The sequence below is a fragment of the Rhipicephalus sanguineus genome, chromosome 3, assembly GCF_013339695.2.
Source record: "Rhipicephalus sanguineus isolate Rsan-2018 chromosome 3, BIME_Rsan_1.4, whole genome shotgun sequence".
NCBI lineage: Eukaryota > Metazoa > Arthropoda > Arachnida > Ixodida > Ixodidae > Rhipicephalus > Rhipicephalus sanguineus.
In genome coordinates this window covers 180,377,933-180,399,380 of record NC_051178.1, presented here as the reverse complement: position 1 = coordinate 180,399,380, position 21,448 = coordinate 180,377,933, and the positions used below count along the sequence as shown (strand labels likewise).

The 21,448-nt window shown below is 43.8% G+C and overlaps 2 protein-coding genes across 3 annotated transcripts; one reads left to right on the top strand and one right to left on the bottom strand.

The window, feature by feature from the left end:
* Positions 1 to 1,547: 1,547 nt before the first annotated feature.
* Positions 1,548 to 3,301, bottom strand: LOC119387768 (M-phase-specific PLK1-interacting protein). Its single transcript, XM_037655276.2, has 2 exons — positions 2,877 to 3,301; positions 1,548 to 1,905 (listed from the first exon to the last, which is right to left on the bottom strand). Exons 1-2 carry the CDS (start codon positions 3,198 to 3,200, stop codon positions 1,585 to 1,587), a joined length of 645 nt encoding a protein of 214 aa, XP_037511204.1. The 5' UTR covers positions 3,201 to 3,301; the 3' UTR covers positions 1,548 to 1,584.
* On the top strand, positions 1,867 to 13,173 carry LOC119387769 (uncharacterized). 2 transcript variants are annotated; one of them, XM_049413682.1, is made up of 3 exons: positions 1,867 to 2,114; positions 8,279 to 8,409; positions 10,978 to 13,173. In XM_049413682.1, exons 1-3 carry the CDS (start codon positions 1,966 to 1,968, stop codon positions 11,154 to 11,156), a joined length of 459 nt encoding a protein of 152 aa, XP_049269639.1. In that variant the 5' UTR covers positions 1,867 to 1,965; the 3' UTR covers positions 11,157 to 13,173. The 2 variants fall into 2 exon arrangements, with proteins under 2 accessions (XP_049269639.1, XP_037511206.1); XM_037655278.2 differs by lacking the exon at positions 1,867 to 2,114 and adding an exon at positions 3,626 to 3,931.
* The last annotated feature ends 8,275 nt before the right edge of the window (positions 13,174 to 21,448 follow it).

The following is a 21,448-nucleotide window of genomic DNA, read 5'->3' as shown; positions in this document are numbered from 1 at the left end:
TTTGCACTCCCTGCAACAGCCCAGAAAGATGGTGATCCTTCTCTCCTTTGAATGCGCTCCACTCGCCGATCACGTGGTCTTCGCAGGGGGATGCGGAAATAAATGTAGTTGCTGCTCTGCCACTGATCGACGCCGACGGATATGTCTGCGTATAACCTTTGCCGCGCGCTTCTAGTTCGTTATCTGCTCGCGGAAAGCTGGTAGATAAGGTAGTTTGGTAGTGTTGCGGTACCAAGCCCGTAGCCAGAAATTTTTTCGAGGGGTACCCAGGGGCGGTCCCTAGACCCCCCGCCCCTGGGTACGGGCCTCACCAGTTTTTTTTTTTTTTCTCGTCTAGAAAAATATCACGCACATGAGCGAACCATAACAGGAAACATCCGTGCAAACAAGTTGAAACCCTTTTAATGAGGCAACCAAACGTGCTTACGGGATAGTGATCTTTCTGGCATTTATCAGCAGTTATTAGTGTGAAGCATTGGAAAGTGCCCAGATTCTTTTTTTCTTTTTCTTGAGTTTGATATTGTTTATCTGGACACGTGTGACCATCGTGATGCCGTTGCATCATGCACTTTTCATATTGTTGCACTGTCATGGCAGAAGAAAAAAACGAGGGTCTGGACACAGTTGGTACCTTTATTGAGTGATGGTGGTGGCACTGGTTGGTGGAGCTCTGAAATGTTAGTCCATGAAACTTCTCTCCAAGTGTTTATTCCTGATGTTTGTGTACTTAACACCCTGTAAAGGATCTAGACGCTCATTGTGACTGTTGGCTGTCTTCTGCATTCAGGTACTCCGGTGAAGGCTTCAAACAGCTGTGCTAGCTGAAATGGTAAGTCACTATACATTTTTATTTCCTGTAACCCGACTCGTGAGGGGGGTTTATTACATGCTACAACCTTGATAAGCCGACGAGGCAAGCTGAAGTGGGGGCTCCGAATTAATTTTTATTGCACACCTACATCAATGCATATCACCCCCATCAAGATGCGGCCGGGAATCCAACCTGCACCCTGGTGCTTTGCATTTCTTCCACGTGCCACGTGTGCACTTTTCTTCCGCCAACTAGGAATTGTTTTATTCCAGATGCCTCGTGCAATCTGGTGCTTCTCCGATCAACTGCAGTAAGCGTAGCAGACTATGGCTCAGGTTGGGACGTGTAGCATTTTTGCCTATAACCATGCAAATTGCCCTTGAAACTCATGGCACCTTATTTAAAATATGAAAAGGACAATGTCTGAACATTAGGCTTTGCTTTATGGTGCACAGTCCATTGCAGCCTTTCAGAGTGAACATAAGTGAAGATTTGATGGTGCAGTGATGTGCTTTACTTACAGCTTGATGCAGTGGCATGGGACTCAATTGTTAATGTAAGTCGAGGAAACTGTTCTTCAGAACATTTACATCCGTGAGCACAGTCACCGAAGAAAGTGGCGCAACTTGCAATTAAAAAAATGGTGAGCTGGCACTCGTGCTTGGCACACGCACTACAACGCACTCATGCAATGTTCATGGGAGGCCATTGGTCCAGGTCATTGAGCAAGCCTCCACAAGAGCACTTAACACAAGAGCAGTCTCTGGCTGCTGCTAAGAGCACTGTTTTTCGTCTGCAGTTAGCTCAGGTTCTTCGGCCAAGTGTTTACTGCCAGTGTCAGCCGTACACTGCTCCCTGTTGTCAGACTGTGGTGCATTGACGTCGAACGCAGTCTTTGCAGGTGACTCTTCCGTGGTCGTGTTTGCGGAAGCATTGCCCGGTTGACCTTTCTTGACCTGAAGCATGTCTTGCAGCTCTGCCCACGGGTCTTCGACCATGGATGGCTTGACATAGCTCTTGGAACCACTGCTGGCTCCGTCACGGGGCGACTGGAACGGCGATCCGGACCAACTGGATCCTCGAGAGCCCGAAGACTTGGAAATCAAGAGAAGAACAAGAGAAATAAATGGCAGGCAGCGGCAGGTGCACGTGCAATGCTCTCTGCTGCTTCACCGAGCCAGGAAGCGGCGCTGTGCGCTACATCTTGGAGGCAGCTGCTCGCCGACGTGTGCACCTTTTGCTCCATTCTCATTGTCACCTTCCAACAAAACTTACTGAGAATGCTGCCAAACACACGAAAAAGGTTTGTAGGACCAAACTGTCATTGATTCTAGGGGCATTTCCATCATTGTTGATATGAAACGAGCACTAGGTGTTATAAACTGTTAACATTACCTTTTTTTTTTCTTTTTCATTTTCTTTCTCATGTTTCACTGTAAGGTGTGCTGTTCCTGTCTACACTTTTGGGACCTCAAGTGCCACAATGCTGTTGGGTTTCGCTGGGGCTGTAGTCATTTACCACTTACAAGGTGAAGTGCCAATGCGGCGTACATGTGATGTCTAAAACTTTGGCAATGGGACAAGTGCTGCAAGGTTACACCATTTTGGTAGAATGTCGCTTAGACATTAGTGTTGCGAGTGCTCGGCGTAAGAATGTATGAAAGAGGCCTGTGCAGTGTTTGTGATGCTTTGTTGGATCCGGTTATTTAAATAAATTAAGCTTAGTCATTATTATAAGGTCTCCTGGCATTATGACGCGCCGGTGGAAGATTCGCTGGAAGAATATGCACCTTGGATCACCGAAAATGGGTACTACAGTCGCAAATGACAAACAGGAACAAACTCTGTGCACCACGCACGATCAATTTGTACATAGTACAGCAGAGGTGATCGGTGCAACGGGAAAGCTTTTTATCGCGAACATTCCAATGTTTTTCGAACTGCAAGAGGACGTCGTTTCTTATAGGTGATAGCAACGTTTCGCTGCGCAAGAGGACTTGATAATATACACAGGCAAACTCGAGACTCGTTATGAATCGAAACTTTACGAAATCTTAATGCATACCAGCCGATTAGAAGAAAAACGTTGGCGTGGTGGATAACCGTGGTAACCTTGATGTTGCCACGGCGATCGTGGCGAACCGTAGCTTTCTCTCGGGTACTTTGGCTGTCTGGGGTGGTGGCCATAAATGGGAGTGCTGAACCTAGGTGAGGAATATGGAGAACCTGAGTGGGTCTGACTTGGTGAAGAGAAGTTCGGCGCGTAGGACGGTTGCTGCTGCTGCTGCCCGCCATTCGGGCTCCGGTACGGCGACGCTGGTGGCGACGGATATATGACGCCTTGCGCGAACAAAGGCCGCTTATCGCGCGGAGAGCTTTCGTTCTGCATTGCTATTTACGTGTTCACGCGTCACCTTATTAGTACAAAAATACGCCAAAATTACTTGTAAAACTCTCAACGCGGTCCAGCGCCATGTCAAATGGGCGCCATTTTACCATTTTACGACTTTGTTGCGGCTGGCTTCGGCTGGTATAATGGCTTGGCTTTAGTTGGCCGGCGCTTCGAGCGCCCTCGCCAACCAGTGGCCGCGCGAATGCTTTTCGTAGCTTCGTATTTGTATAAACACGCTCCGAATCTTTCGTTCATTTTAAAACGGTAGTTCGCGGCTGCTTCTAAAATAAAAAATCAACGCCTCGGGTGTACCGATATCTCATTATTTTCTACGACCACATGGAAGTGGAAGAGGGCGAGGTCATTTTTTTTTTTTCTTTGTGTAGTGCATGGACGCTGACCACCACCACCACCAGTTTCGTGCGTATCGGTTTAGTTTCTGAACCCGGTGAACCGCAAGTTCAAGAGTAACAACGTAACAACCACAAGCTACAACCTCGCAGACTGCGAATACAGAAGTAGTGTGGCAGCATCGGGTTAGTGTGGTCCGTTGCAATCGCCGCGGCACCTGAGCAAGAATGGCAACGACGACCAGCCACTTCACGCGGGTGGAGCATGGAGTTGAATGCGCTGACGATCATTCACTGCTTGCCCTCGAATGCTGCATTGTTTTCACTCTCCAACGAGACTGAATGCTTTAGTCTAAAGCCGTCGGTCACTATTTCTAGGTGGGTACTGGTGCGGGAACTATGAGTAGACTGTTATGGTGAACAGTAGTGAAACTTATCAGGTTGTACTAAGTTTAATGTCACCTGGTTTCGGCGGCATGATTGTTGCGTAAGTTAGATGCATTAGAAAATAATAACGTTGCTGTCAGCGGCCCATCGCTGTCGACGCTGACTCTGGCAGTGGTGGTGATGGCAAAATAGTGATAACCGCGAAGTGGTAGGTTAAGGGCCCCTCAGTAATAATGGCAAATAACTGCCATTGGCAAAATAGTGACACTTATGCAACCGCGAGAAAAACCGTGCAGTTTCGACCTACGAAGTCCTGGAAACGTCGTCAGCTGTTCAGGCGAGTTGCCATGATTTAACGGTAGTTACTGAAGGACTGAATGTGCCGTTGCTGCGCATCATTGACCCGTTCACCTGTTCGCTCGGTTGCCGTCTACAAAAGCTGAAGTTATCCAGAGCGGGAAAACATAGCTTTTACGGTTCACTTTTCAGCATAATCCAGGGCGAATTTGCTCGTTACACGCAACTCGGCTAAAGTAGAAAAGTGGACTAACCTCTCCATAACAGCTAGTAGTTTTTGAAAGGTACCAGCACAAGGAGTGTGCTGTGAAATAATCGACAGCATTTTCGTTTTTCTACCATCACCATGCACATTTTGCCATGCATGCCAGGTTGATGGAAACCTATTATCACTCGTGTCTAAGGACAGGCTTACTGAGCCACGGAAACCCTCAATAGGCCAAGGCTAGAACTTTAGCCACATGCAGTGTTGGAATAAGCCCCACGGTAAGTTTTCAAGCAAAGCAAAGAGTGCTAGAAATCTCGAGGTGCCTGAGACATCACTGAAAAAGTTTCAGAGATGCGTAGCAAACTTTTGCATCCACAAGCGCTCTGGAAATGTGGTACATCAAAAACATCCACCTTTGGAAAGTGTACCCCTTGCTGGCAGAATGTCTTCAGCTGCATGCATTATGCTATAGCTTGGTAGAATGCAAGCAACGTTTTTTCTCAAATAAAGGCACTGCTTGTGATGCACAGTCTTCATAAAGGTGGTCCTTCGTTCCAAAGGGACATTTTGTGGCATGGAACATTAACACGGTTCAGGAGCAGTGCAGACATGAAGACTAAGCTGGCCAGGAAAAAAGCAAGTGTAAGGAGTCTATAGTCTAATACAACTTGTGAAGTCCGGAGGGACCTCGCCCAGACAACCGAAGTGGAGCAGCCAATTGCCTCCACAGCTACAGAAATAGTCTTGCTTATGCACTTGGCAGTAGTAACGTCCAAAGGTGGAGTCGCCGGCCATCCGGCTCATGACGTCAGTTGAGCGTGTGCCCACCCATTGATGCAAGCTTGTGTGTGCATCCCCCTTTGAGGAATAAACGCCGTGGACATCCAAGTTGTATCTGTTTATAGAGATTCCTGCAGCTTAGGATGGTCAAAATTGGCTGCTAAATAATTAGCATTGTCATAGACAGAGTCCATCCAAACATGGAAATCGGTCTAGGCCAAGTGCATCAGGTCATTTCTGTGGTCCATGCAATTGTCAACATGACAAACAAAATAGTTGAAACATTTAAGCATGCGGAGATATTTAGCATGTATATTCCAGAGAGGCAGGCTTCAACAAGTTTGATGAGAGTGCCCTTGCATGTGGGAACCTGCAGGGAGATTTCGTGTTCTACGACGACTACTGAAACGTGCCCTCAATATTGAGCGCTTCCCTGAGGAGCCATAAATTTTGCCATGATTTATGTTGTTCCCAATTTTCATTTCACTGGAGATGCTGAAGGCTACCTTAATATTCGAGCTAGGTCAGGGCAGAGGGTGAGAGGTCATGATGATAATTTGTCGAACACTACCTTTTCTGCTTATCCCTGCACACTATAATTTAGAAAGGCACCAATAGCTTATGACTTTGCGCCAGTTTCTGTTTTCGTAGCATGATGCATAGAGAAAATTTAGGGCTAAGTTCACCAGGCAAGAAGGAAACATAGCTGCCAGGCATTGTAAAGTATGCAAGCTTTTGAGTCCATTTTATTACAGTTTTTATGAAGTCATTTTACAGTTTCTGAGCCCATTTTACGGCTTTCATGAATGAATCTAGTTCTTGAAATAGTTTTGCTTTGTAGTGTTCACACCATCTTCTGGTGTTTAGCTTTCAGACTGTAAAAGCACGAAAGAGGCATACTCGCTTATACTGTCAAGTTCCTGAAGCTGCTGAAATCATTTTGAACTGCAAAAGGAGGTAAAGAAATCTGTAATCTAAAAACACTTGTTACTTGTCAGTCACTGCTGTTTCACGTTTGCTTGTTTGTCTAAGCATCAGTTGTCACTAATAACGTTCATACAACTTCCATAAAACTCGTGGGGTCAGGGCAAGCTTTTAAGAAAAAAGAAATGCATATGGCATATGTTGTGTCAACAGCATATTAAAAATATATATATTAGAAGTGCATAAGCTGGCAGACATGCAACACTCATTGCTGCTGGTGTTTACTGATTTTGTCTTCCAGCTTGCTGTTATGGAGATAATATAGACCGTGCTGCAAGTTAGGCCCTTGTGTCACCAAGCAGGAGCTTCAGTTTGCTTTTATGCTGCTTTAAGTATTGCAGGCTTGAGATGTAGATGCAGTCAGCTCAGCTTGCAAAACTACCCATGTTAGACTGGTTTTGCACGTGCATGGTGTCACCATTACTAACTGCTTGCTACTCCTGTGGTATGTGCACACTGGTTGTGCACACTATTTCCAAATCTCTGAGCTCTGTGTGCATGTCTTCTAAGCCGTTGCATTTTTAGCTACCTGATACTTTGTCCTGTTGGCTACTAGCTAAGATGTCTTATCAACAAAAAATATGCCAAATGTCACACTAAAGGTAAGTAGAAGAGACAAATTCACAGAAAGCAACACACGACTGTTCCGCTTGCTACTCTCTTTTTGCTCAACGTAACATGACAGCTACATGCAAGCTAGTACTGCATTGGAATCCACTAAAATGCAAAATGTGCCAAAGTTTGTCTTTGGCCAAGATGGTTGAATCTCATTGCATGAAATGCTCGCCCCTTTGCTTCCCTTTCACACAAGCACTAAATTTGCAGAGTTGGGAAACTTGCTCTCAAATATGAGTTGTATATTGGGGTCACTGGTTTGTACAGGTGCTAATCAATTTGCCATCGTCAACTCTAATGTTCTGTGTGTGCACTTCTTTAATGGTATTCTTGTTTCACTACACTTGCGTTGAGTGGTGTGTGCTTAGGATTTTGTTTCGTATAAGCCGTGAATAGGTTTTATTGCTCTGGCTCATTAAAAATTAAACATGAGAAAATATTGTGTAACTGACAAAATATGTTTATGTAAATAAGTTCAAGGTGCCACATATGAAGTTACTACAGTGTATCAGCTGATTCAAGTGCACATTATTGAAAGCTCTGGTTACACAATTTTGGAACTAGCAATAAAATGAAGTTCTCATGCGAGAGTGTCTATCATTTCAGTGAGCATGACTTAAATTAGAACGCAGTTAATCAAGGGAAGACAGCTTTGAAACTACTGAAATTGGATTGCAGAGTTTGCAAGGATTCTAGCGTATTAGTCTCCTATGTATGCCTGTGTGTCCCTTAATTGTATAGTTCTGGAGCAGTGAGTGCAGTGGCTGCTGGGAGCAACAAAACATATAATTTTGAGGTTAAATCGATTGCAGTATTGAAAGAATTTCAGTTTCACTGGAATGGCAGAGCAAATAATGCAATAGCAACACACTGCAATATCAGCAGTAAGGCTAGCAGCTTTAGGGGTGATGTGCTTCCTCTTTTGTGCTCCCGAACTGAGAGATCCTGTCAACAAGGCTATGGTGTTGAGCGGCAGCATGTCTCGTGCACAGATGTAGGTTGTCTTGCTTGCAGACACTTACACAAGTGTGCTTGTTCTTCAGCACGAAGAATCTCGCTGAAGCTCTTTGGCCGATGTTGCGACAACACGCAGTGTGCATGGAACAAAGCACGTGATCAGGGAGCTCATACGTTGGAGAAACATTGGCAAGAACTGTGTGCTATCTTGCGGTCAATTTGTATACAATTTCATGCGGCACTGATACAACTCGGGAGACGCTAGCGTGACCTTGGCTGTACTTAAGTCAGATTCGTGGAACCAAGCATTTCTTGAGTTTGTACCCGGAGGAGTAGAGCTATCGCTTTAAAACTCTCTTGGGGCAGTTTAGTCTTCGGTGCCTGGCTCATACAGACTCTAAATTGGGTCACTGTAAGTAGGAAGAAAATAGTACACAGTCTTCTGCATTTGTATTTGCATAGCGTTTGTGTAAAATCTTTGCACGATGTTTTTGCAGGTGTTGCTTCTCTGGCTCGTGGACAAGGTGGTGCCGACAAGTGGGTTGCGGACACAGCTGTCCTAGCTGTGCATCTCGTAGCTACTTCGGAGGCCATTATAAAGCATCGCCTGTGGCCTTCCGTGGGAAAGGTGTAGTTTTTTTGCAGAAGGTTAAAAAAAACAGTATTTTTGTTTAGTAGAGGTCTTGCTTTTTCAAATGTAGTAATGTGTGGTCACATTGCAATAGCATTGCAGAAAACCGCTGCTTATGCTTTTGTCCTGTGCAGCAGTATAGAAAGAAGGTATTGCCTCTCCACCCTCAGATGGGAAGGTCTTTACTTAGCAATAAAATGCAGTTGTGGTACTTTTTCTCATGATTGGTCATCACATCACAGGCACTGGTGTCATGTTCACTTTGCAGTGATGATGTGCTTTTGCAATTCTTGAGATAATGGGCATCACTATAATGGAAACACTGTGATCTTAGCTCATATGGGAATGCATGTTCGAAACGGGCGGCGCAAAAACAAGGGACAAAGGAAAGACTCTGTGGTGTGTAGTCTTTCCTTTGTCCCTTGTTTTTGCGCCGCCCGTTTCGAACATGCATAACCAATTCCAACTTGCCCAGGCATCAATTCTTCTGCAGCTCATATGGGAACTTGACACATAAATAGGAAGCAGCTGATTGGCTGCTAAGGTTCCTTCTAGTCAGTTTGCCAAATTTTCATTATTATACAAGTTCCATCAGCCATTACACTGAATTGTTAAACTTCTTATAAGGGCAGTAATTTTCAGCTCAAAATTGTGCCCCAACAACAATCTTAGGCTGATTATTAATCGCCAAGAAGCTAAATTACATCTCTCTATAAAACATACTCGTTCTTGAATATCTAGTCTTTACACTACCAGTCTAAAGTCATAAAGTAAAACTGTTATTTCAAATGGCCAAGAAGGTATTGCCTAAGCTGTGCCAAAGCTTTGTGGTCGAGAAGACGTTTTTACCTGGGGCATGATACCTTTCAATTTCTTTGTGGGCAGCGCACACTCCAAGAATTAGTGATAAATACACTGTGGTAAGTACAGCTTACTTTGCTGAAGCAAGAACCAATTGAATACCAAGATAAAGTGCCTGTACATGGAAGGAGCATCTACAAGTGCTTGTATAACATTTTTTTACAGGGTAAAATAATTGTTGTATGACCTTTGCATTAAAATATTTTTAAGGGGAATCTACCTTCTAGTGAAAGTCTACGTTTTTTTGTTTGTTTGTTTGGAACAGTGAGGCAGGTCATTTATTAAAGGGACACTAAAGGCAAATAACAATTTATGTCGGAGTGAAAGCTCAGAAATGTATGACAATGTCTAAAACGGCAATATTATCAAACAGCAGTGCCCTACTTACCGAGAAATTAAGCTAAATGTATCGCACGACATGCGCCATGAGTGGGACATTTTCGAAGTGATCTCGATGACATATGAGAGTCTGCCTACAATAAATCACTAGTAATCAAGCTAGCGGCAATAAAAAAAGAACCTTCCGTGCATCAAGAGACGTAATAAAATGCTGCTTGTTCGTTTCTGTTTGATTCATGGAAAAAAGAACCTCTTTGGCATTGGCATGGAGAACGGCGGGTGTGGTTCAAAGGTTCCGTTTTCGCCGAACTGCACTTCGTCCGGCGCCCGGTTTCGCTCATGCGGTCGCAATTCAGTGGTAGTTTCAGTATCGTGTACTGCCGCGTGTGTTATGCACGCTCGTGAAAGTTGCTCCGACAGAAAGTTCGACAGAATGCCGCATGCATGTGACATTGCCGGATGCCCGAATGGTGCACACCACCAGTGCACACCGCCGCGCAATAAAGGCGGGCAATGTTGGGCACGGCAACAGTGACGTCAGAAGGACTGCTTTCAGGCGGGCGATTTGAAGTGTGCTAACGTGATGCGGATCACTAAAACGTGATTTTATTTTAAAATAAGCACTTCCTTAGCACAAAAGTAGCACTACGAGGTTTCTGGACCGCTATTTCAACAATCAACGTCGACTTAATATTTGCCTTTAGTGTCCCTTTAAAATGCAAGCACTTTATTGGAGCAAACATGAGCTTGTTAGCAATACTGGTTGTTGGGCAGGTTGGTACATACTTCACAGATATACTTGTCCATACATAGAGCACTTGTCTCGTGTTCTCCTTCGTCTTTGTCTATAGTTGTGCTTGTCCCCATATGTCTTTGAGGGATAAAACTGCCTCAGGAAAAGTTTTGGTTTCTTTGGTCATCAATGTTGGAAGATATGATTGCGTTCATGCCATGTGGCAATGTTTACTATACTGTTAATGATCAGCGCCCACTTTAGGACATAAACAAGCTTTCAAACAACTAGCAGTCACTACTGCTGGTTCTGTGTGTATCTCAAGATAATGACAGGCTTGTAATACTATCAAGACTGGTAGTATAATCTGTTATTGTGCAGGCATTTTGCACATATGGAGACGACAATAATGTTCCAAGAGTAATATGATAATGACTGTGAGAATAACATGATTGTGATAAAGCATCTACGGCAATATATAGGTGCTGGTGCCATTCAAATAAGCAATGCACACTTGGGCCTACTTTCATAGAAAGCGCAAAGTGTCAGAGTTGTCTTTACTTAATCAATCGTTCAGTCAGAATGTTTATTTTTTATACACAAAATACAGTAAATACCATCTGGCACCTTAGCCATTGCGGGTACTGATGCTGCCGACATGCCCTTTGTGATTTCTAACATCGCAAGTAGCGACAGAAGGCGAAGAGTTGTATATGCCGTGGCCTGGCTGAGGCTGGACTGGACACAACTGGGCGCAGTTGGATGCTGTCGGACACAGCTGGCGGCCGAGATCGAGGTCTACGGACCTTAACTTCCGGGACGCGTCCTTTTCCACACTGGGCCCACAACACAGGGGTCCGGCTGCATTCTTGGATGGATCATGTTCGTGGTGAAGGCCACATTGCCTGTTCTACAGCAGCTGGTGACTGCTGGCCGTGCCTGTGAGACAACCGTGGCAGTGCGAGCTGGCAACAGTGGGCGTGTGTCACCTGCCGGCTCCTTCTTGGTCACCACCATCAAGCCCCGCTCGAGGCCAGAGAGTGTCACCTCCAGTGTGCTGTTGTGGCTTTTAGCACCGCTGTTGGGAGTGTTTCATTTCATTTTTATTTCCTTAAAGACCCCTAGGGGGTATTACATAAGGGGTGGGTTATTATACAATCAATACGGTTGTCACAATGATCAATGTACAGTTACATTTGACATGCTATGCATGAAGCTTGATGGGCAGGTGATTGTGGCAACACTGTGGGAAAGGCCGTTCCAGTATTTTGCTTCCGTGGGAGAAAGTTGAGCACAAAATATTTTGGTATGGGCACGTGGGTGAAAAAATCTTAATACATCATCAGTGCAGTGAGATAAGTGAGCTTCAGGGATAACGCAAGGAGAGCAATTAAGTGCACTTGTCCTACCCTCGCATAGCATGTGCATCTGCGGCATCTGGCTAACTTTCCTGCATTTTCATGGCTAAGAGAAGGTGGCTGCATCCAATGGCTACCTGCTACGTGCACTTTGCAGGTTGAGGTTGGGGAGAGCAACCAGGTGTGCGTCTGCATCTGAGAAAGGCTTAGGACCTGAGGGATCCTGCAAGACAGAGTCCTGGAGCTGCAGCTGATACATCCTTCCTAGGCGCGTCTGAGAAGCCTGCTAGGCTTACTTAGAATCTGTGGCCTCCTGCAAGACCTTGGCATCTTGGATGTTGCCTGCTGCACCACATCCCCATTCGATGCAGAAGCTTGGTCCCAAGGTCTACCTGCCGATGGGGCTGCTGCTATCTCTGCAAGCACCATCACCTTCACAGAGGGAAGGGCATTGTCTGAACTGCAGTTCTCCCTGTGATCTCTGAAATCACGGGTACTAGCAGATGGTTAAGAGGATGAAGAGTGCCCATGCAGTGGTGCTTGCCATGGTCTGACTGGGGCTGAAGCTGATGGTCGATGATGACCGACCACTGCAGGGCAGGACAGCGAGGATGTGTCATCTCCCACACCATGTATTGTGCACACTGGGTATAACTGTGATACAAGAGTAGTCTGTGATCTGTTTGCTATCTTACACTGCCATGCAAGATTAGCAAAGACAATAAAATTTTGGCTTTAGATTTAAGTATACCAGCATAAGGTGCAGTCACTTTGTGGCATATGTGTTTGAGAAGCATCCTCAGGCATGCCATTTCAAATGTTGCCAACTAAAGTTTGTGCCTGGTTTAATGCAGTAGAATCGATGGAGGTTCTCTTACAATGATGTAGCTGTAGCCATCAAGTTCCTCTGCATTAAGATATGGTTGCTGCAGAGTTGTGCTGTTTCAAGTGCGTTTGGGGGTTCATTGATTGTTTGCATACTTGTTGACAGACACCAAGCATTGATATTAGTTCTCACAAAATGAGGCATGCAATGGCAAGCCATTACATGCCTTGTGTAGGTCAACAGGCTGCATTCCAGACGTGCCAGGGAGAAAAAAAGCTTTTCACGAGGGATAGCACTAGTAAAATGCTGAAGCCTTTACATTAGGGGTGTGCGAATATTCGAAATTTCTAATATTTTTCGAATAGTGTTTGCTATTCGATTCGATTCGCACTGGAATTTTACTATTCGAACTATTCGAACTTCCCAAAAACAAGTACAGTCAATGTCCCATTGAAAGTGACCCCTTCAGATTTTCAATATGCTTCACCTCATCACACCCCGGTAATGCGGCAAAGCTGCCTTTCAAGCTCCGTTACGGTCGAACTTTGCCAAGAGACAACGTCCGATTAGAAGTGGTCCCTAAATTTTCAATATGCTTCACCTCATCCCACCCCGGTATTGCGGCAAAGCTGCCTTTCAAGCTCCGTTACCCCTTTGCGACACAGCGTCCTCGTTTGGGGACGCGAACTTCGGAGGCGCGTCCCACGCCGCGTGTTTCTTCAAATGGCCTGAAACTCAGTGTGCACATTCGTGCACGCTTCCTGGTTGGACATCTAGTGGTCATTTAACTTCGTTGTCCTGCTTACTGCTGCACAGGATCACTTTGCTGGAGACACTACCGTGTTAGACAATCGTTCGATGTGCCGCGTTCGAGGACCAGCGTCAAGAGTTTTTTTTTTTCTCCGATCGAAACGAATACAACCAAAAAAGAAGGTGTGCATGCTTTTGGGGACTAATAGTTGATTCTTTTTATGCAAGTATTGAAGCTGACTGAAGGCAGAATAATTAGATCATTCGTTTCACGCTAATTAACAATAATTACTGAAACTCACGCAAAACAACACATTCCTTCGTTTTCTTTCTTGGAATGTAATACCGAGAGCCTTCGAATCATGTCATGCGAATAGGATGCAATTGCAGACATCGCATAATAATGCGTGTCTGAAGGGGTTACGGTCGAACTTAGCCAAGACACGTCAAATTGAAAGTGGTCCCTAGATTTTCAGTATGCTTCACCTCATCACACCCCCGTATTGCGGCAAAGCTGCCTTTCAAGCTGCGCTGAGGTCGCAAATGTACTAACTCTAGAAAACGCTGGTTCCAACATGGAGATGAAAGATGTGGCAGAGGTGGGGGCTCAATTTATGCTGTTTTGGACCTGAAATTCGGGCAGGAAGTCCGAAAAATCGGAAGCCGAAGCTTTTTAGCATCGAAAATTTCAGATGTTCTTATATATCGATGTCTACAAGGCAGATTTGGAACTCCAGACTTGAAGGGAGCACACCCTTGTCCACCACATCAGTGGGCCTTCCACAGAAGTTGAAAGAGGTGGAGAGGCTGATGAAATGGTATCTTTGCCTATCACGTGTAAAGTGTTGTCGGCAACACTTTGGTTCCACCAAATCATGCACATAAATAGAATTCGGCCTCTACATTGCCTCATTCTTGATAAGACAACCATGAAACACCACCTCGCCAGTGCTTCGTCAACCTAGCGAAAAGAAACACTTTCATGTTGCTATCTCATAAGAATATGCTTAGGAATCCTCTCTAACTTTTTTTTCTGCAATTTCGCTTCGAAGTATTCGAAAAATATTCTAGAAATATTCGAAAAATATTCGATTCGATTCGCACTCACACTTCAATATTCGAATTCGCTTCGCACCCAAAATTTTGCTATTCGCACAGCTCTACTTTACATATCATCGACACACATTTTGTATGCTTTTGCTGAGTGCTGATGCTTCCTCCTATGTGGTGCATAAACACAACTGTGATAAAAATGGCAGGACTGTGATTGCCAAGTATTCGTTGTGTATGTTTTTTTTTTCTGATGTTTAACTTTGGCATGCATTCAGTGCTCACAGTATGAAACATCACTTTAGGGCTGAGTAATGCATATACTGTTATTTCCAGTCTACAGTTCGTGTTACATCAGCGTAATAATGGCTTGTACATTAACATCAGAGCCAACAGCACCTTTAGTGGAGTTTTATTTCCACTAAAGGAGGTAAAAATTTTATCTCTTGTAAAGGTGCATGCTACGTGACCGTAGCGACATGACGTGATTATTTCAAAGCATTTGCACCTACCAGTTGTTATGTTTAAACTTTTGATGTCGCATTTGCTGGTTGCTTTACAAACCACTTTGGCCTCTGATTGCTTGGTAGCCGTTTGTACAAACTGACAATTTCATTTTTGAGTGTTAATACTATTCGTATTGTGTACACTTGCATTACTAATACACTTCTACAGTTGCTGTTTTTGTCTTGTGATGCAGGCGACTGGTACGAACGTGTAGCTTTTTAGCAAGTACCGTTACGTGTTCATTTCTCTATGCACTGTTGCAATAAAGACATGGGACATTTTCATTTGCTTCTTCTTACGCTTTTGATACTGGGCTTTGGCATGCTACACGACACATGCTGTAATGCCACACAATTAAGTTTGTTCCGAGGCCTTCGATTGGATGCATCCGCCATGTTGCTCCAGCATGCCTCGCCATTGGTTTAAATAAAAGCCAGCTCAACTTCAAAATGGAAGTTTGGAGACTGTTAGATTAAAGTCGGCAGACAGCAGGATAGGGGAAAGTAAGAGCACAAATTGTGCTGCCTGGTCATTTCTTGTACTGCATCAAGAAGCTGTAGAGCTAGGTGCAGCTCTGTAACCCACAAGCTTATTTTTCTCACATTTTTTAAAACATTTGCAAGCCTTCTCTTAATGTTAATTTCTTCAATGGTGTGTCACAATATACATAAAGGTGTACAGTGGAAAGCCATTTGTACGTTTTTAGGGGGCCACAGAAAAATATGTGATCTCTGAAAATGTAACATCCATTAACTCTTGGCAGCAATATCGTAGATCAGGCAGAAAATTGCCCTCTCAAATTTACTCAGAAGGCACTGCGATCGGGCTAGTTCGTGCTGATCTATAACTTCTGGAAGTGCGAAAGACGTGCAAGACTATGCAGCGCTTGTCCTGTGTTCGTGGTCTTGCATGTCTTTTGCGCTTACAGAAGTTATGAAATTTACTTGGAGGTTGAATTTAAGCCTGTGCAAACATTCGAGCACTTAGAATGTTTAAATGAATATTATAGTACTCGAATTTGCTTTGGCATGAATTTAAAATTTTAAAATATTGGAAAGGGATGAAAAGACTTGTTTTATTGCATGTAACCAACCTGAGAAGGTGGTTTCACTGCAGGGTGGGGTCACTATGCCGTGAAGCCACACTTCAACAATAAGTGTGCATATTACCTGCATCCCGATTCATTTTTTTTTTTTTTAATTGAAGAGCTTGTTATACGGGCATATATGAGCTAAGTATAGAAACCTTTAAAACATAACGAGTCTTACCGGTTCTAACTTGCATCCCACTATTATTCAATGCCCACTACTGTTTGAAAATTCGCTTCGAAATTATTTGGTACTAATTACCATTCGTTTCGACTTTGCTTCGAACCAAAAAAGTGATGCTTGCGCAAGCATATTGTATAGAAAGCCAGCAAAAATTTAGGCACTGCCACATAAAGCGCACAGTTACTGCATGGCAGAGTTGCAGAATGGCAGCTCTCGAGAGTTTGGAATTGTTGCACAGTTTCTACCCCCCCCCCCCCCCCCGAGCGTAAAAGGAATGAAATATCACTTGGGCAGATGAAATGGGAGCTCAAGGTTCTAAAATGGAGCTGGAATATTAAGAGCACATGGTCCTGAAGCGTTATATGTTGATCTTGTGCGATACTATGAAACCGGTAAATTTGGCAATTGCACGCAAGTCATATAGACTTGGCCAATTTATTTAATTTCTTGATTCTGCTCGATATCAACTGTTTTAGTATCTATCTATAGGATAATGCCTCTGCGAAAGTACTAGCAATACAGTATTTTACTTCTGAAGACCCAAAAACCTGCAACACTTTTTGAGCATGGTTAGAAAACGCTGCCAATGGGTAGTCGAGGCTCCAGAGAACACGCGAGCTAAATATAGCGCTGCACGCAGCCTAAAATTTACAATGAATTCTCAGTCAGCTAGAAATCGCTCCCTCTCTCTACAATTGATGCTATATACCCAAATTTCTGTGCCATTTTCATTTCATTTCATTTATTTACCCTAAGGGGCCGAGAATGGGCATTACATAGGGGGGATTACAACGGTACATTCGTACAACCAATAAAGGAAGTTAAGAAATATGGAAAAAAATGCAATAAAATGCAAACAATGCAAACACAATGCAGCAATACAAGTCGTGTGATTAATAAATCACAGCATATCCACGGAGTGAATGATGATGAGTGGGCGAAGCTGCGGATGGATGGATGGATGGATGAACAACTTTATTTTAGTCCTTCGGTGCGCGCGGAGGTTCATCGGTAAACCGTGAATCTTCCGTGAATTCTGCCCAGTACATCATCACCGACGTGAGATCGGGCGCGTTTATAAAGGTTCGATGAGAGTTATGACGACTTGCAGCTCACTTTAATTTTACATGTACGCTGTGAATTTTCATTGTTTAGAAAACCATTGCTTTAGAAAACATCTGGCGTCTTTTCGTTTTGCTTTTAGAAAACATCTGGCGTCTTTCGTTGGTTTATTTCATCAATCAACGGCGTTTTGAACAAAAATTTTATTGTTATTTTAATCACGCACAGGAGAAATCTCACCAGGCACTACCTTGGAGGTAAACAATGGCTGCTAATGGGAATGAGAGACAGAAGAAGTCGGCTTCTAGCTAACACTTACACTTCTACTTCTACTAACGTTTCCTACTGGAACATGCCAATGGCTGCTAATGGGGTATGAGAGACAGAAGAATTCGGCTTTTAGTTAACGCGCACGCTGCGAATTTTTTATTGTTCAACAACGCACAGGAGAAATCTCCCACCGGCACCACCTTGGAGGTCAAGATCTGGTACTAGCGTTAAGACTGGTTACGCACTATGACGGGGACGAACGGGTGCCGCGTGCCGCTTTAAGGAGCTTCGCCCCTAAAATACATGGAATATACCCAAGTCCGCGGCCATTGGCTGATTTGAGCATCGCGGGCTGTGCAGTTACCGGTCGCCACGTGCCCGTGCATGTGCTCGCGGTCACAGCTAGTGAAAGTAATTAAGCCTCGCATTCGAAGAAAACAAAAAGAAAGTGCTCAAGGTCATGACGCCCGTTGGCGAAGGGACGTGTATCCTTGCCCCCCTTCCTTCCCTGCGTAGCTTTCAGCGCGCTTGCTGGCACGAGAGGGGAGAGAGCGCGCTTGGAGCATGCGACAAATCCCTGTAACTTCGCTCGTACTTGACGGATTCCAAAAAATTTTTGTGCCATGTGATTCGTGAAGTGTCATGAGCTAATAGTGAGACTATATATTTCATTATAACTCAAAAAAGTGTTGAAGGGCCCCTCTAACATGGAAGTACGAAATCTTATGCATGGATGGAGGCCAGAAATGGCTATAAATGGTTTAAACTAGGGGTGTGCGAATATTCGAAATTTCGAATATTTTTCGAATAGTGTTTGCTATTCGATTCGATTCGCACTGGAATTTTACTATTCGAACTATTCGAATTTCCCAAAGGCAAATATATCAACGTCCGATTGAAAGTGACCCCTTCAGATTTTTAATATGTTTCACCTCATTACACTCTCATATTGCGGCAAAGCTGCCTTTCAAACTTCGTTACGGTCGAACTTGCAATGTGCTTCACCTCATCACACCTCCGTATTGCGGCAAAGCTGCCTTTTAAGTCACAAATGTATTAACTCAAGAAAACGCTGGTTCCAACATGGAGGTACAAAGATGCGAAAAAGCGCACTTTTTCCTGTGCTTTTTGTGCATAGGACCTTAGGTGGCCAAAATAAATCCGGAGCCTCTCACTACACTGTACCTACAACGCAGTTGCTGGATTTTAAACCTACAACTTTCATTTATTGGTTTTTGTTACTATTATAAGAGCACTTAAAACATGTTAAGAGTTCTCTGGGATAACTTGCACTAGTTGCTAGCTCATCTCTGTAGATTAATCAAAGCACTAGTCTGGCCAGCACTTGCACACCCAATCAGTGGCAAATATTGTTTCGTGTTATTACGTGTGTGCGAGTGTGTGCCCTGGTTGCTTCACCAACATATGGAAAATGACTGAATGTTAAGTTTTCTGCGTTTCATTAGGTTGACTTATTGCTGCAGCTATGAATTGTGTGCCCCAGTTAAGGTATATGAAGGATTTCTTTTTTACAAAAAGGTTAATACAAGGGATAAATTACTCTTTCATCACTGTGACCTAGCAACTAAATGAGAGCATCAAGCCCCCCTACTCTCTGAAAAGGCAGATGTGCACAGTGCTGAGGAGTTGTTTTTATTTTTGACACAGCAAAGAGTGGTTGTGGTGTGATTTTCTGCAAGAAAGTATCCCTGATGACTATAATCATGCCAACTTGCTGAAAACGTTAACAGTAGGCTTGAGCGAATATTCGAACGAATATTACAGTATTCGAATTCGCTTCGAAATCAATTTAAATTTTAGGAAATTTCGAAGTATTCGAAATGAACGAATATACAGACATATAAACCGCATGTAACCTCCTGTAAAGGTGGTTTCACTGCTGTAAAAGTGTGCTATACCGTGAATACATCTTTCCAAGAGAAATCCGCACTGCCGCGAAGCTCCACTTCAAGTTTAAATGAACATACAGTAAAACCTCGTTAATTCAAAGTCACTGGGACTGTGAAAAATCTAATTAAGCAGGTTTTCGAATTAACCAAACATACAAAAAGCGGGATGAAAGGAACTTTGAATTACTGCAAGTAATCAGAGGTGGTCGTTTGCTGTTCCTCCTAGTTTGCGGCTACAAGGGTAATGTCTTCCAGCTATACCTGGTCCCAATTTTGCCGTTAAACCGGGAAACGGCGGGCCTCGCTGCTGCCAGCGCAAGAAAAAAAAAAGAAAGAGGAAAAAAAGAAAACGGTCTCGTGATCAACTGAAATGCGCGCCTGCGGAAAAGGCGTGCTTCGCTGCAACACAGTGGTGACACGCGGGCAGCATGTCACCTGCTCCTGGCAGCGTCAGCGCGTCATGATACGACCATTCGCCCATTCTTTTTGGTGAGATAAATAATTTAATAATGACCACTGTGACGGAATTCGCTATGTGTTCTGGGTGGAAAACATGATCATTGAAGTTTTCAAACTGAGTTTTCGAAGTAGGCGTTGCAGGCAAGTATTCCGCCAGCAGTGCAAGTGTGCAAATTGCCCGAACAACCGCCATTCAGAGGTTCGCATACATCACGAATGCCGTCAGACCGCCCTTTATTAATTTCTCTATTTTCCCAGAAAGAATGGGTAAATCATGACGCGCTGACGTTGAGAGAAGCATGCGTCATGCTGCCCGCGAGTCACCACTGTGTTGCAGTGAAGCACGTCTTTTCCGCAGGCGCACATTTCAGCATGACCACGAGACTGCCTTTTGTTTAGTTTTTTTTCTTGCGCTGGCAGCAGCGAGGCTGGGATGCTTCACTTGTCACTCATTAGTATCGCTACATTGCATTGCCTTGTGGCTCCTAAGGGCCATCGTTTCTGCGGATTTGCGGCTAAATCGGGATCGGGGAATTGGCACATGGCACCCAAAGTTTTTGAAGTAACCGGGCTGGTACTTACCGCTGCTTCAAATTATCCACTCAAATTTACATTGCAAAATACGGAGCCAAAGAAATCCTTCTAATTATGCGGGATTTCGAAATAACAGAGTTTGAATTAATGAGGTTACTGTATTACCCTCACATCGATTCATCATTTTTTAAGTTTAAAAACTTGTTATACCAGCTTGTATGCTCTAAGTATAGTAAATTTTAAAACGTAACATATTTTACAGGTTATCACTTGCATTCTACCGAAAGTCAAATGCTGCTATTACTCAAAGTTGCTTCCACTTCCCTTTGAACCAAAAAGAATGACATATGCCTTGTTTCAACTTTAAAAATATTGCGCTGGTTAGTTGGGTCATGACAAATATGCCCATTTTTCTTTATAATATGTGATATAAACTATTCGAATTCGCTTCGAAATTCACTTCGATCAAATCACTATTCGCTTCGGACCTAAAATTTACCATTCGCAGAAGCCTAGTTAACAGAAGCTGTCGAAACAGATGGTCATGAGTCATGACATGTCAGGCGGCATGTTGTTCTCTTGCAGCACAATGCTACCGTTCACAACTTGCATATTGCGCAAACACGTAGAAGAAAACTCTTATTGAATATTGAAATCGCAACTTCTTCCCCGTGCTGTCTGATCTTGTGCTCTCGGGCTGTTCATTTTCATTTATAAAGGTCCTGATGACATATGCTTATAGCCCAAATAAAGTCTGTGGTGTCATTGTGAATACGTGGCCCCAAGGTGAACTTGACTTCCACACGATCTGGTACTTGCAATTGTGCAAATTCCAAACGTATGCCTTAGTTCTGAGTAGTCACTGTTGTTGCCTAAGTAACTTGCTCAAACCCATGAGGGGTATTGGTCATGCTTGTAGTTAATGAAGATTTCCCTCAAACAAAGGACTACAGGCAACAAAACCAATAAAAAATGAAACCTTATGCAAATGAATCATGGTGAATTCTGACAGGGCTTCATGTATGCTTCAGTCAACTTATGTGGAGTAGTCAGAATAGAGCTATGGCTTGTACCTAACATATACAGGCTATAAAAGATTAATTTGG

What these genes read in the sequence shown, in the direction of transcription:
- LOC119387768 (XM_037655276.2), bottom strand. Translation starts at nt 3,200, where the DNA reads ATGCAGAACGAAAGCTCTCCGCGCGATAAGCGGCCTTTGTTCGCGCAA. An exon ending in GTTTTTCTTCTAATCGGCTG is followed by an intron (nt 1,906 to 2,876) that starts GTATGCATTAAG and finishes TTGATTTCCAAG; the next exon opens with TCTTCGGGCTCTCGAGGATC.
- LOC119387769 (XM_049413682.1), top strand. Translation starts at nt 1,966, where the DNA reads ATGCTCTCTGCTGCTTCACCGAGCCAGGAAGCGGCGCTGTGCGCTACA. An exon ending in CTGCCAAACACACGAAAAAG is followed by an intron (nt 2,115 to 8,278) that starts GTTTGTAGGACC and finishes ATGTTTTTGCAG; the next exon opens with GTGTTGCTTCTCTGGCTCGT. An exon ending in TGTGGCCTTCCGTGGGAAAG is followed by an intron (nt 8,410 to 10,977) that starts GTGTAGTTTTTT and finishes CTGGCACCTTAG; the next exon opens with CCATTGCGGGTACTGATGCT.